Genomic DNA, 15471 nt, shown 5'->3' with positions numbered 1-15471 from the left:
GGGCACATGAGGGTCAGGGTCAGGGATCAACTCACAGAGAAGGCTGCATGGATGCAGAGGGCTGTCCCAGCACGGACCACCATGTGACTCTTCAGCCGGGCAGTAAGGTCAAACTTGGGGGCAGCTGAGACAGAGGAGAGAAAGGTGAGGACACAGACCTCTCTTTTGAGAAGACTCAGCTTAAGCCTCTCCACTCCAAAGGCTTTCCTGACCTCTCCTTCTTCATGCCAGGCCATACAGATGTCTAGCACAACCCTGAAACACTGAAGCATTTATTTGTTTTCTTACCTCTCTCCATCTACTACCATGCAAGAGCCTTCAGAGCAGGTCCTGTGTTTTGTTTCTATATCCCTAACACCTACATTGGCACCTAGAGGGTACTATTTGGCATGCGGTAAGTATTTGGGGGAAAGGAACCAGGGGTCACCCCTAGCCAGCAGGACAAGAATGGATGTTTTTTTCCTTGATCACAGTACCATCCAATTCTCCCCTGTGCAATGAGCTCCATGGAGGAGGTTTGGAGCCAGCATTTTGGGACCTGAACCCCAGTCCTCTCTGTGTCCTCACCTGGTGGTGGCATGGCACGGACCCCCTCATCCAGCTCCACAGGTTCCCCAACCCCAGCCTCATTCACGGCTCGGATACGGAAGAAGTATTTCTTCCTCTCAGTGAGGCCTCCCACTGTGTAGCAGGTGCCTGAGATGGGGATCTTTGTGCACTTGGACCATTCCTTGGTGTCTTCTGCCCTCATCTCAAGGACGTAGCCGGATGGTGGGTCTCCCTCTGCAGGCTCCCGCCAGGCCAGGGAGATGCTGGAGTTGGAAGAATCTGATACGCGTAGGCCTTGCACCAGACCTGGGGGTTCTGGAGTGGCATAGACATCCAGTCAGCCTCCAAACTCACCCCCACTCAACCCCGTGCTCACTTCCCATACTCAATATCCCTGAATCCTAATTTTCACAACTTCTACCTCCAACTCCCACAGTTATCATCCTCAATACCTTCCAACCTTGCACACTCAATAGCCCCCAAATTCAATTCTCTCACCAATTCAGTACTTTCACCCTTGAATTCAATACTCTTCAAATTTAGCATACCCTACACATTCAACCTCTCCATATTGAAAACCTTAGCTTTTAACCCATCCATCTCTACCAAGTCTATTCACATGTGGCACCCCAATCTTCACTTCCTAAACTCAACACCCTCCCAACTATCTACCCAACATCCCCACTCAATCCTCAAACATGTTTCTTAATACCTACCTAACCAGAAATACTTAAAGCTTGACAAGAACTTTTTCCACCTCACCTCCTCACTCTCCCCAGTTCTCTATCTTTATTTGCTGGCTTTCTCTTGTGTGTGAATCCTGTCTATCAGACTGGCAGCTCCCAGAGAGTGGAGACTGCATGAACCCTCCTTTCAGGCTTTCCCAGGGAAGAAATCCTCTCTTTACCTTGAATTGGTTAATTCTTCCATGTCCTGGGACCGGGCAATCCCATACTCACTGACAGGGTCCTTGGCTACCACTGAGTTGGACGGCATACTGGGTTGCCCAGGGCCTGCCTTATTCACTGCTATAACTCGGAATTCATATTCTGTGTCCTCCAAGAGACCATCCACAGTGCACTTGGTACCTGAAATGGGAACACAAGTGGTCATGAGGACCACAGGGTGGGAAAGGTCATGGAAGAGGAGGTCATGGGATGCCATTAAAACCTCCAAAGTGAATGGGGGAGGGAGTATGTTCAGAGCAGCTAGGTATGTGGGCCCATCCCAACAAGGCCTCTGTCCATCCCTTCTGGGCCTCTGTCCCTAGGAACTCACCCTGGATGGGGTCCTTGTTAACTGGCACCCACAAGTTACTGCCTTTCTTCCTTCGCTCCACAATGTAGCCAAGCACTGGGGCTCCCCCATCTTGGGTGGGGACATTCCATGTGATAGTCATGGCCTCTTTGGTCACGTCGGACACTTGAGGCTGGGAGGTAAGACCAGGGGGCTCTATGGGGAATGAGGATAGGGCAGAAGTTAGAAGGAAGAGGAACATGTAGACAACTCTGCCCACCCCATACTGACCTCGGCCTCCTCTTCTTAAAAAAAGTAAAGCCAATGATTCTTAACCCTGGTCACACATTAATATCATTTGGGGAGTAAAAAAAAAAAAAAAAAAAAAAAACTCAACCATAACAACTAGTTTCTGGGTCCTACCACCAGATAATCTGATTTAATTGACCTGGGACCAGGCATCAGCATTAAAAAAAAAAGAACAAAACTCAGTGCTTCTAAGGTACAGCCAAGATTGAGAATCACCGACTTAAACCTTCCAACCTGTGTCACCCCCACTGCCACAGTTCTCGATGTATGTCTTGACACATTGAGAGATGGAGATGAGTTGGGAGGGATGTGATGAGTAGTTTATTAGCAATTGAATTAAAATGCAGAATTTTGCCAAGGATTTTCTTTAGAAAAAAAAATTAGAGTGACTTCAAGTTTATCCCTAAAATAACATCACTCTCATTTGGATCCTGGGATGATTTCTGGAATGGAGAAATGGTGGAGTCAGGGCCTTGGAATTATGCACAGTTCTGGATAAACTGACGGGTGTGTTGGCTGTATGTTTGATCTGGCTGGGAAAAGTTGAGAATCCCTGCCCTAAAAGATATTCTGCTCTTACTCAGGAATTGGACTGCTTCATGGGGCAGCTAGAGACGATCCTGTGGCCTCCTCCACAGACCAGCATTCCTGACTGACTGAAGACCCCCATCCTGACCCCTGAAACCCCAACTTAGCAGTGGGCTATCTTACTGACCGATGGGATTTCCTGCAAATACTTCTTTGGTCTCCAGTGGGTCGCTCACACCTTCTGAATTGACTGCTAGGATTCGGAACTGGTAGGCCTTTCCCTCCTCCACCTTGTTGGTGGAGAAGTTGGTGACTTTGCTGTCCACCTCGCCTATCTTAATCCAGGCGTTTTTGCCAACTGCCCTCCGTTCCACTACGAACTGTGTCACGGGCCGCCCACCGTTGTCCTTTGGGGCCTTCCACTTCATGTGCACACAGCTGCCTGAGAGCTCCAGGAACTCCACCGGGCCCTGTGGAGGCTTGGGACGGTCTGGGGAGAGAGGACAGCTTCAGCATGGAGCAAAGGATATGAAGGGCCTTCTCCCACACACTGGAGATCCTGCCTGACTGGAGTTTGGTTGGATTCTGAGCTTTCTGGATCTCCCACCCTTCCCTGTGTCCACCACCTTTCCTTCTAAGACTGGCCCAAAGAGTTGGATCCTTGCCCCCATGAGTCTCCCACCTGCTAAAGAATGGGTGGACTGGAGACACAAGGGCCCCTGCTACGGCTGATCCTGCCTTGTCCCCTCCTGGGCAAGATCTCTCCCTCCTCTGAGCTTCCAGAACTCTAGTGCTTTCTGGCATCCCAGTTTACCTTAGGTTACAATTACATGTCTACCTATTTTCAACACTCTCTGGCTGAAGGGCTGCTGGGGATACTTCATCTCTTGTACCCCCAGCCCTGAGAGCACAGATGAGGTGCTTAGTCTTGCTACTGAATAGAATTGAAACCAGTATCTCCTTGATGGAGATACAAATGGAAAAGGTAGTGATGGTGTGTGTGTTGCATGTTGAACGTTAAGTTCACTAAAGCCAGCTCCTCATTCTCTTTCCTCATTCTAATGTTCAGACCCATCTAAAATTCCACTTCCACCCATACCACCTTTATCTTAAAATTCTCTTTATCCCCAAACCCCATCTCACCTCCAGCCCCAGTCCATTTTACTTCCAACTCTGCTACTCCACCCAACCAATCTCACCTCCATCCCTAAATCCCCCCTCTCTTTCAACTCATTTCCCACTTACCTCCAACCATGTCCTTATCTCCAAGTCAATAATACTAAGTAACATATTTGAAGGCTTGTAATGTGCTGCACACTCTGCCCAGTGCTTTAAATTCACTTGGTTACGAACCACCCTCCCTCATGAAAACCAAACCAAACCAAACCAAAAAACCTACCCCCTGAGGCTTAGAGCAGATAAATGATTTGCCCTAGGCCACCCAATTAGGAAGTTAGGAAGTGTGCTTTGGGCTGCAAACCAGCACTCCAATCCCATCCTCAAACCAAACCCCAACTCTATCCCCAGCCTCCTCCTCTCGCTGGGTGCTGGTCAGCAGGTGCCCTCCCACTAGCCCATCCCTTGCCCTGCCCTCACCCAGCACACTGAGGTGCAGGGTGGCTGTGACTGCGCCGTGGTCATTCTTGAGCCTGAGCAGGATGAGCCCGCTGTCCTCCCGCATGCAGTTTGAGATGGTGAGCTGGGCCTGGTCTTCCCCACGCTCCATGGACACGCGCTCCTCCTCTGTCACCTCCACGCCATCCTTGTACCATGTCACCTTAGGCAGCGGCTTTGCCCGGAAAGGCACCTTGATGTTCGCCGTGTGGCCCACCTTCACGGTCACGGGGTGCGCAGCCAGCGCCTCCAGCACCGACGGGTCGATGGTGGGGGGATCTGCAGGTAGGGGCGACGGGGAACACTTGCCCAAGGGGATGGAGGAGGAGCTGCGAGGAGGGGGAAGGAACCCAGGGGTAAAGGGGAGGAGCCATGGGGGCGGGGCCCCGGGCGGTTTGTCCCCGGTGGGCGGCGACCATACCTGCGACGAACACCGAGGCTTCGCTCTCTGCGCCCTTGGCCCGGAAAGTGTACTTGCCCTCGTGCTCCGGGCCCATACTGGGGAAGATGAGCTTGTGCACCGCACCCTGCTTCACGATCTGCACGCCGGGCAAGTCTGTGATCTGGAGGATGAGGGGCAGCGTGAGCGCGAGCGTGGGCCACGTGGACCCCTTCCTCCTTCTCTCTGGCCCCTGGCTCGGACCTCCTTGCCGTCCTTTAGCCACACGCCCTCCACCTTCTCGTCGTTCAGCACTACGCATAGCTCGGCCGGGCTCCCGGTGGCCGCGTGCACGTCTGACATCCCGCTCTTCACGGTGGCCAGACGCTCTGGGGAGAAAGGGAGGCAGGGCCAGGGGCAGGGGGTTGGGGTGGAAGGGACTGATGGGATGGTAGTGGGATGGTCAGGGATGCTGCATTGATCAATACCCCTGATGATAAATGGGAGGTGTGGAAATAGTCCGTGGGAGATTGGGGGATGGATATTTGGAGGGTCTGGAGCAAGTAGGTGGAGGGTTGGGGAACGGTCAGTGGAGCGTTGGGGCAAAGTCAGTGGCATCGGGAAATGGGACCAGGAAAGCTGGGAGACTGTAAATGGGATGAGGTGGGGGTGGCTGATCAGTGGAGGATGGGTCAGTGGGGTGAAGGATGCTCAGTTGAAGAAGGGGAAAAGGTGGTGAGGATGCAGGTGGTTAGTGGAGTTGGGATGTTTAGTAGTGGTGATGCTGGTCTGTGGGATGGCCAGGGTCACTGGGAGTTGAGGATGGTCAAGGTCAGCAGGGGATGGTCAGGGTCTGAAAGTGAAGACTGGTTAAAGTCAGGGGATTTGAGATAGAATCTGGAGTTGGAGGATGACCAGGGTGTAGGAGGTAGAGCTGTTCAGGGCCTGGGAGATCAGAAATGGTCAGAATTTGGGAGATGGGGTGGTCAGAGTGGGGAGGTGGAGGATGGTCACCATCTGGGGGTAGCTCAGAGTCAGTAGAGGGGCTGATCAGTGTTCATAGTAGGGGAAGGCCAGGGTTGGGGGGACTGACAGGGTAGGCATGTACCCTCCACGGTGACCATGGCAGTACTGAAGTATTCAGTGGGGTCCCCATCCTGCATGGCCACCACCGTGTACTCGCCGCTGTCGCTGAGCTGTGCATCCTCAATGATGAGCTCTGCTCGCTTGCCCTCATGGTTCATGCTGTACTTGGTGCCATGCCCCAGCAGCCGCCCGTCCTTCTTCCAGTGCAGTGTCACATCCTTGGACGTCAGTTCACACTCAAGGCATGCACGGCTTCTCTCTTTCACACGTACATTCTTGAGAGTGCTCACAAACTTGATGGGAATGCCTGTGGACAGACAAACAAATACTTGAGCCTGCTCCCAACCCCCTCTCTTTTTCTGTAGCCTTGTGCTGCCTCGGAAAACATAGGAACTTATGAAGTTGAATGTGTTTGTGTTCATGTGACTCATGGAGGTACCTGGCAGGGAGAGTCCCAGCTATGCCCCTACTTGCTACTAGATGACCATATGCAACTCACTCACCTCTCCATATCTATGCAATTCACTCATACGTAAAATGGGATAACAGCTTTTACCTACAGGGCCATCAATATCTCTAATGAACCTGTAGTTGGTTGAATGGGAGCCCCCCAAAAGACATGAATACATACTAATCCCAGAATCTGTGAATGTACCTTATTTGGAAAAAAAGGTCACTGCAGATTTAATTAAATTAGGATGGTGAGATGAGATCATCTTGGATTATTTGGGTAGGTTCTAAATGCAGTGAGAGTGAGACAGTGGGTGATGGCACAGAGAGAAGAGGAGGAGGCAGTGTGACCACAGAAGCAGAGATTGGAGGGATGTGGCCACAGCCACTGGAAGCTGGAAGAGGCAAAGAATGGATCCTCCCACTGGAGCCCCTGGAGGGAGTGTGGCCCTGCTGTACCTTCACTTCAGACTTCTAGTCTTCAGAGCTGTGAGAAAATAAAGTTCTCTTGTTTTAAGCCACCAAATACGTGGTTATTTGTTATGGAAGCCATAGGAAACTAATACAGCCCCCTTAGAGCTCCAGTCATGCTTGCATCATCTCTGCCATCTGTGCCTTTGCACATTCTGTTCTCTCTGCTGGGAATGTCCTCTCCTCTTTCCCCTTCTCTGAAAGCTGCACTCCTTTTTGTTCTTCTTGGTAAAGCTTAGACATCACCTCATCACATCATCACATCATTTCTAACCTCCCCAGGTGGTGCTCCTTCTTTGTGCTCCTGCAGCCTCTATGCTTCCCTCCATCACAGCAATGATGATTTCATGTGACATGGATCCCAGGTGTGGTGCACACGTGAAATGCTCATTAGTAAACCTACCATCACATGCAATTCCCCATAGTAGCTATAATGTCAGAATGTGACTAGTCAACAGTGACACAGATGAGCTCTAATACATAATATTAGAGCCATAAAGGCTAATAATTTCTTGGCCGATTATTTCCCATCCAATATTAAGACTGCAGTGTGATTTAACTCCTTGCTTGAGAACTGCTATTCTAATTCCACTGCCATACCTGCCTCCCCCACTAGACTAGGAGCTACTGGAGAGGAGGACCATGTCTATCTCTTCAGCAGCCACCACAAGGCCTTGCAAGGAGGAGAAGGATGGATGGATGGATGAAAGGAAGGAACGAATGATGGATGGTGGGTTAGATGGATGGATGACTGCCCACATGGAACTTGCTCTGGCATGAAGTCCACCCCTCAGGCTCTGACCCAACCACTCACGGTCAATGGTGAGCTGGGCCTTTTGTACTACGTTTCCTGCCTCGGCAGAGATCTCGCCACTGTCACTGAGTCTGGCATCTTTAATCTTAAGTGTGTGGGTCAGACCATCTTCAGACACCGTGATTTCATACTTGTCATCCCTCTTCAGCTCCTTCCCATTGAATTTCCACACAAAGTTAGGCATTTTCTTGGAGAGGCGGATCTCAAACACAGCTGTCTCACGCTCTGTCACCTTCAGTGGCTTCATCTCCCCCAGGAACTTCAGTGGCTCATCTGCAGGGAATGGTAGGAGGGGCAGTCAATGTTCTGTAGCCCCGGCCCCATCTGAGGGGTGGGATGGTGAAGGGGGCACAGAGATTCATTGGAGTGTCATTGGCTTCCTGTAGCCCACAACTGGGGGTAAGTCTCCTTCTTTTCATCCCATTTGTGAATGCTTCCTTCCTGTAGTCCCCAACCATGATGTTCATATGGTCTCCCTTCCAGTAATGTTAACAATTTAAGAAGATTTTATGTAGTTTTAGATATGTGCTATTCTAGTCAATTTGCACATACTAACTCATTCGATTCTCACAGCTACCTTAGAAGTAGGTTCTCCTATTATTCTTCACTTTATAGATAAGGAAAATGAGGCAAAGAAAAGCTAAACAACTTGCACCAAATCACACAATTCATAAGTGGCAGAAACTGTGATATGAACCCAAGCAGTCTAGCTCCACAGTCTGTGCTCTTAACCACTATGCTACACTGTTCCATGGTGCTTGTAATCTCTTTCCTCTCCTTTACACCCCCATATCTCCCTCCTCCATCAACTCCCAACCCCATGCAATCCTTTCCTGCATAGTGTCATAGTCCTTGCTACCACAGCTCCATGAATCCCATCCCTGGCCATCCCTCCCCTTGGTCTTGACCACGTTGTCCAGTCCCCTGATGCCCGCACTCGTACCCAGAATTGTGAGCTCTGCACTCATCCGCTTGTCGCCCACGGCCAGGCTGTAGATGCCTGCATCATTCATATTCACGTTGGTAATGACCAGCATGTATTTGGTGCCCATCTGCTTCACATTGTACTTGCCGAGGGAGTACTGAATCCTCAGTGGCTCATTACCCTGCCCCATGGAACATATAGGAAAGCTGATGAAGTGGTTTAGGAGGAGACTTCAAGATCTCCCCATTCCCCAAAACCAACCTGAGCTGGAGGTTGCCTGGCCCATCTCTCTAAGCAACCCAAATACAGCCAGAGGCCCCTAAGATCTCTCTAGCCTCATCATCTGGCTCAGAGGAATTCAGGGTCCCTGCCTCCCCACAAAGCCCAAACTCTTAAGGTGCATGGATTTATTAGATGCTTTCACTTAGAGGCATAGACCTTTTGTGACCTTCAGGATTATCTAATCCAGCCTTTTCAGTTACAGATGGGAAGACTGAAGCTTAGAGAGGGGAACTGACTGTGTCAAATCACACAGTAAAGTGGCAGAAGAGTCAAGAATAGAACCTGGCTCCCAGCCTCCTTCGAACATACCAGAAGGTGTCCTCTTGATGGGACAGAAGAGAAGCTATGGCTGATGGCTAATGAGAGAGCCTGAGAAGGGAGGGGGTTCACAGAGGAAATGATTGCCAGGGTGTGCCCTGGATAAGACCCCCACCTTGATCCATATCATCTTGGTATTAGGGTCCTTCAGCTCCATGATGCAGTCAAAGACCACAGTGGTGTCAACCTTGGTTTCAACGTCTTCCAGGGGCTTCAGAATCCGGATGGCCTGAGAGATTGTGATAACAAAATGGCAGGTGTCAAGGGTCTCTGGATTTTGCCCAGGCTGTGTCCCTAATTCTGGAGGAGATCCCCCAAGTATCTGGGAAGAAAGGACCAGGCTGATTAAGTGGCAGACTCCCTGTTGATCAACTAGAATTTAGGGGGAGAGGTATATGATGGGGGATGAGAAAGAAATTACTATTCACAGAATAGTCACTATGTACCTGGGCTGATTAATCCCAGTATAGATAATTAATACCAATTGTTTAGTGAATGAATGAACAATGACAATAACAATGCAAAAACAAATGAAAGAAGAAAGAAGCAGCATAATTTTCATTTTGTAGATGGGGAAACTGAGACTCAAAGAGATGCTCAAGCTAATAAAGTAGCAGAACTGGGATTTGAACCCAGATTTGTCTGACTGGGTCCAGAGTTCATGCAGGGACATTAGAGGGGGTAAAGAGAAAAGAACAAGTTCCCTTCCTGCTTTTGCAGTACAGAGCATGCATTCAAATATGTGTTTGCAGGCTGGTGGAGATACACAGGCACTTGCACTTTGGGTGAAGCCTAGCCCCTGGCTTCCAGGCCCCTGCCCCTGTTGGGCACTGACCTCCACCTCCACTTTCTTCTTCATCTCTTTGAGCTTTTTGAGCAGCCCCCGGAAGTCGGTGAAACCATACTCCATGCAGACCTTCTCAAAGTCCTTCTTGGGCACCTTGGACAAGATCTCTAGCATCTCTTTTTCATTTGTCACCTTCTTCTGCTTCTTCTTGGGAGCAGGGGGGGCCCTGGGATGAGGGGACCAAGCTTGGACTTAGCATCCCTCTCTGAAGACAGGGATCTTGAAGACCCTCTCCCAACTTTGAGATGCCCCTCTGCTCCATGGATTCTTGGAGCCTGGGACATTAACTCAGGATTCTGCTGAGAGGCCTTCAAGAGGCTCCAGCCTCGAGGGTGGGGGATAGCACCCTGGAGGGAGGAGGCTCCCAGTCTCACCTCTTCTTCAACATCTTTTTGAAATCCATTTTCTCTTGACCTGAGGACAGAGAAAGAGACAGTCAGACAGGGAGAGTCTGGTCCTAAGAGGAGAGGGCAGGAGAGGGGGCTGGCTCACCTTCTGTCACCAGCAAGGACACGGTGTAGATGGCATCTGCATGGTCATTGCTTGCAATGCACTTGTAGTTGTCAGAGTCATCTGAGGTCAGTGGTTCCAGCTGGATCAGAGTCAAGCCATTAGTGGGGGGTGGGGGAGGGAACTACAGGGAGACTTTCTGTGAGAGGGGAAGGAGGGTATTTGGAGAGGGGGAGCTAAGTGTTGGGTGTAAATGTCGAAGATTGCACAGTCTCTGATTTAGAGACACAGGTAGCAATCAGTTCGAGTATGTGTATTTGTAGCCTGATTCCACAGCAATAAAACTGTTTTCCCATTTGACTCTCCCGAAGAAGGCAGGAACTTTGCTGAGTTATAATGCAATCTGCAGTTCCTGGCACTGGGCTGGGTAATCCTTCATTCAACACATATTTACTCCTCTGTACCAGGCACTGGGTTGAGCCCCTGAGGAAACAGTGGCGAAAAGCTGCGTCTGCATGGTGCTTAGAGCTGGGTGGGCTCTGAGAAGCCAATGCTCACAGAAAATACTTACTGAATGAATGAATGGGTGTAAGGGTTGACCAGAAGGGGAACTCTGGGGCAGCTTGTGTGTGCTGTCGGGGGGTGGCTGAGTGGCCAGTAATGGATCTTTGGAGAGGAGAAGTTACTACTTTCTGTCTTTATCTTTCACTATGGGAGGCTGGAGCAGGACAAGTTGGGACAGAAGTAATCATAGGCATAGGTCTCCCTATGGCCCATCCCTTTCTCTCCTCAAACGGCCTGGAGCCAGAGGCTGCAGCCGGGCAGGCCTAGCTCTCAGAAAGTGGCCCAGAAGCTGGTTAGAACTAGAAAGGATGGGCCCTTGCCGAGACTCTTCTGGAGGGCTAAGCTAAAGAGCCCAAGAGCCCTAGACGTTACTTCTACTCTAAGACCAGCCGCGCCCAGATTCCGAGTCCCGCGCGGTCTCAGTCTCCCTCCACCAGCCATGGCCCCGCCCCTTTATGGCCCCGCCCACCGCATGGATCTCACCTATCTTTGGGCTCGCTTTCTGGACCCCCTCTTCTTTTCCTAGACCCGCCTCTCCCTTTGGCCCCGCCCCTGCCTCGTTTTGGCCTGCCCTTGCTCTGCCTCGCCCCGCCCCTAATTTTGGGCCCTGCTCATTTTGGCAACCGCCCAGCTGCTGACTCTGTCTTATCCAGCCCCTCCTCTGGCGCGATAGCCTCTTTCTCTTCGCTTGAGAGGACACGCGGCCCGCCCGGGGGACCTGCCTCGGGCCTCACAGGTAAAATGGATCTCTGGCTCCGACCTCCGCACCTTCAGCACGTGCTCCTTGTTGATGCTATCGTAGAAAATCATGGCCGACTCCTTAATTGGGATGCCGCTCTCCCTCTTCCAGGAGACGTGCGGTTTGGGGTTCCCTTGCACCCGGGCTCGGAACACGGCTTTGTCTCCTGTGGTGGGCACAGGACGCAGTCTCGCCTCCTAGCCCCCAGGCTGGACACTCTGCCTGCTCCCTGCCTCCTCCCAGGGATCTGGGCCGGGCCTCAGCCTGGCTGTGCCAGAGTTTGTGAATGGGGGGCGGGGGGGGGGGGAGGGGAACTCAGGGAGAGGGGAAGAAAGCGGAGCACCGGGGGTCTGGGAAGAACAGAAAGCGGCGCACCCTCTGGCGCAGTGATCGAGTGAGGATTCTCCGCGAACGCAGGGACGCTCTCGCCCGCAGGGATGTTAGAGCTCCGGGTCACCAAGTTGAAGAACTCCAAGGTGCTTGAGGTCTTCCTCGTCATGACTTCTGTGGGAGCAAGGGAAAGTCAAAAGGTCGGCCGGGGATTGGAGGGCTGACCTGTTTTTGAGGGGACGGTGGAGCATGAGAACCAATGGGGCCAGTTTTGGACAAAGGATCATGGTGTCAGGGGTCGGGCCAGTGGAGTCAAGACCTGCTTTGACCAAGGAAGTCACCGGCCATTTTGCTGTTGCAAATTTCAGCCACTAGGGGGCGCCAACTCCTTTTCCCATCCCTCAGTCATGAAGTCTGGGCCAAGGCCTTGAGTACTGCTTTTTTTTTTTTTTTTTTTTTTTTTTTTAAAAAAAAGGAGACTTCTGGGATATTCTTGGTCTTTTATGCTTCTCTCCTGGAAGTCCTGGCACCCGAGTTAGCATTAATTGGGGCTGGACCTTCTGCTCAGCTCTGCTCTAGCCTTTTTGCCATTCTTTGGGTTTAGTATTTATTGCCTTTGGAGTACTTGAGTGAGGGACAGGACACTTTCTTATTCCAATGGGGCAGTATACAGGAATCTTTTTATCTGAAAGAGCATATTAATGTGGTAAGATAATTTTATGTTTGGAAAACAAAAAAATTGTTTTTGCAATATAAACAATTGTTGTAATTTATTGAAGACATTTGAGAGATTATTTTTATTTAATCCTCACAACGTCCTAGTGAAGTAGTTACCTTTATTATCCCCATAAACCGGGGGACTGAGATGAGAAAAAAATGTGTTAAGAAGTCCTCATGGCCTGCTTTTAAATAGTGACCAGAGGTTTCAAACAGGCAGTGTGCAGACTGCACCTAGCCCGCAGAAGAGTCCTGCTTGACCTTCAAAGATTCAAACAAAAATTAGCCACACATCTAAAACTTGGGAAATTTCTGCATTCTCAACACCAGGCCTGTCTTCCCACATGACAACAGTTAGTAGGAGGTAAGTAGTGGCTGTTTCCCTTAGATGGGATATTCCTCTCCAGTTAACCCAAGCCTGCTTTCTGCATTTATAATCCCTGCCTGGACCCAGTGGTTTCCATCTCTGGCTACACGTTAGAATACCTTGCGGAACTTTTAAAAAATACCTGATTTAATGGTGTGGGGTGAGATTCAGGTATTGATGTTTTTTCACTACCTCATGCCTCCCTTACCCTAAGGTAATTCAAATGTGAGCCAGAGTTAAGGATCACTTCTGTAGTCACTTGAGTTTGCAACATCTGGTCTAGACCTTGAGTCCCAGCTCTTCCGCTTGCCCTCCCTCACTGACCAGAAAGCGTATTTGTCTGGCCTTGACCTTTGTGCACAGAGGACTTTGAGGTCTTCTGTCCCTCGGGGACTTTGAGGGGAGGGCGGATGGGTATTCAATATCCTGGACCCTGGCCATGTTTTAATCTCTTTCCACTAGAGACATGACTAAGCAGTCCCTTCTGCTCAGAGCCCAGTTCTCAGCTTTCCCTTGGATCTGCCATCCCCCAAGCCTGGTCCCCAAGGGCTGAGAGCATGGAAGCTTAGGTCATTTATTTAAGTGTTCATGTTTTTCCCCTGGCAGCCCTGAGTCTCCTATTTCTTAAGTGGAGCTGAGTCATCATTACTTATTTGTAGATAAGGTGGCTACCTCCCGAACTTACCTCCTGCCTGAAAATCTACCGTTGGAGATACAGTCCATTGGTCTGTAACTCTGATCTCCTTAGGCAGTTAAGAGTTCATCAGTCATGCACACACACACCTTTGTGTGACTGATTTTTCCTAAGCTGTTTTCCTAGAGTTCTGGTCTTCTTTGGGTGAACATTGGACTGGCTGAAGCTTTATCTTAGCACAGATTTGAAGCGTAGGTTGGGAAGGGGGTGAAAAGACTGGGGCCATCCAGGGGGCGGATGTGAAGGAAGATAGGCTGCCCTTTCTTGATTTCCCCCTCCCCATTCCACTTGCCTCCCATGATCTGGGTTGTCTGGGAGAAGGTCTGCACGTGGGTGGCAGAGCTAGAGAACTCCATGGACACATGCTCCTGCAGCATCTGCTTCTGGTGAATGGTCGTCATGGTGACAGCAGGCGTGGGCACTCACCTGTGAGGACTGGGAAGAGGCTGAGGCCATGGAGGACAAGGAAGGGAGTCAGGAGATTCAGAGACGTTCTTGTGTGTGCGAGTGGAGCAGGGCGGGGTGGACACAAAGGGAGATGGAAGCATACGGGAGAGGGTGAGGAAAGGTCAGGCAGCGAGCTCCTATTCTCTGGCTTCTTTTAGTTACTTTGCATCCCTTTCCCTGGCTGGTTGCAAGGAACAATTAATCAGCCGATTACCCTGCAGAGTAACCCCAAACCATTCTGAGTTCTTGGAGGGAGAGGATGTAGAGCTTAGACTCATCCAGAGAACCAAGTAAGGCCCAGAGGGAGTTGAGGATACCTACTGATAGTGATATAGAGCCAGGGAGACAGTGCTAGATGTTTCATAAGGAGGGAATGAAGTCAGACCTAAGAAGGAACTTCCTGACTAAGCCATACTGGAAACTGAATCTTCTGACGGGGCCCTGGGGAACCCTGGCAATGTTGGAACACTAAGACAGATGACAAGGCATTTCTACACTCTGCTTTTGATATGAAATGGCAAACGCAGAGGTTTTATTTCTATTTTGCAAAGGTTTTTTTTTTTTTTTTTTTGAATTGGTAATTCAATCACACAGTTAAAAAAGTGGAACGATATAAAAATATATTATGAGAAGACTCTCTCCCACTTCTGAGCCCCTCATCTCCCAACCCTCCCTCAACAGATAATCACTTGTAGTCTCTAGGCTCCTTCAGGAATTCCTTCAGGCAAAAATGAATACATATTTTTGGCCCTCCCCTTCTTTACATATAAAGTAGCCCATTATACACACTATTCTGCCTCTTTCTTTTTTCACTTGATACATCTTGGAGCTCTTTCCATACCAGTTTGTAAAGAGTTTCCCTACTCTTATTAACAGCTACACAGTATTTCAACGTATGGATGTACCCAGTACCATTTATTTAAACAGCATGGCAGTTTTTTAAACCCCTCTTTTGTATATGAGGGAACTGAGGTCTGAGAGGAATAACTTGTCTGAGGTCACTGGGACTAAATCCTGGCCTCTCAGTTCCCGGTGCAGTGCCTTTCCAGGGGACCCAAATGCCTCGCTCAGTGCCAGGTGGCCTGCGGGCTGGTGTATCTCTGCCAGGCCTGCTTCTCCCTCTTTGGGTTCTGAAACCGCCCCTGCCTTCCACCCTCTGTTCCACTCTGGGCTCAGAAGGAGCAGGCACTGTCCCCTTCCCGAGGACAGAGGGAAGCCTTACCTTCCGCACTGACCAGTCCTTCCCAGCACTTGAATGCTGTGTCCACGGCTTTGGCGGCTCGGCTGGTACCTGGGCGGTCAGGGCAGCAGTCTCCTTCTTCCTTTGCCCCAGCAGTGGGGCCACCAGGAGTCAT

The 15471-nt window shown here is 50.4% G+C and overlaps 1 protein-coding gene across 1 annotated transcript in view; it reads right to left on the bottom strand.

Moving 5' to 3' along the window:
• IGSF22 (immunoglobulin superfamily member 22) overlaps positions 1–15471 on the bottom strand; it is a 19547-nt gene extending 4076 nt beyond the window's left edge. The window contains exons 1-18 of the mRNA XM_037839611.1: positions 15339–15471; positions 11937–12065; positions 11591–11727; positions 10301–10400; positions 10183–10222; positions 9797–9974; positions 9077–9190; positions 8380–8542; positions 7437–7709; positions 5724–6008; positions 4880–5004; positions 4658–4799; positions 4219–4515; positions 2810–3112; positions 1828–2001; positions 1509–1637; positions 568–864; positions 36–124 (exon numbers count right to left, since the gene is read on the bottom strand). Coding sequence (XP_037695539.1) covers positions 36–124; positions 568–864; positions 1509–1637; positions 1828–2001; positions 2810–3112; positions 4219–4515; positions 4658–4799; positions 4880–5004; positions 5724–6008; positions 7437–7709; positions 8380–8542; positions 9077–9190; positions 9797–9974; positions 10183–10222; positions 10301–10400; positions 11591–11727; positions 11937–12065; positions 15339–15471 — 3108 coding nt within the window. The remainder of the gene's footprint in view (positions 1–35; positions 125–567; positions 865–1508; positions 1638–1827; positions 2002–2809; positions 3113–4218; positions 4516–4657; positions 4800–4879; positions 5005–5723; positions 6009–7436; positions 7710–8379; positions 8543–9076; positions 9191–9796; positions 9975–10182; positions 10223–10300; positions 10401–11590; positions 11728–11936; positions 12066–15338) is intronic.

This window comes from Choloepus didactylus, chromosome 6 (assembly GCF_015220235.1).
Source record: "Choloepus didactylus isolate mChoDid1 chromosome 6, mChoDid1.pri, whole genome shotgun sequence".
Classification (NCBI taxonomy): domain Eukaryota; kingdom Metazoa; phylum Chordata; class Mammalia; order Pilosa; family Megalonychidae; genus Choloepus; species Choloepus didactylus.
The sequence above is the reverse complement of the archived record's forward strand: the minus strand, read 5'-3'. Positions and strand labels throughout refer to the sequence as shown.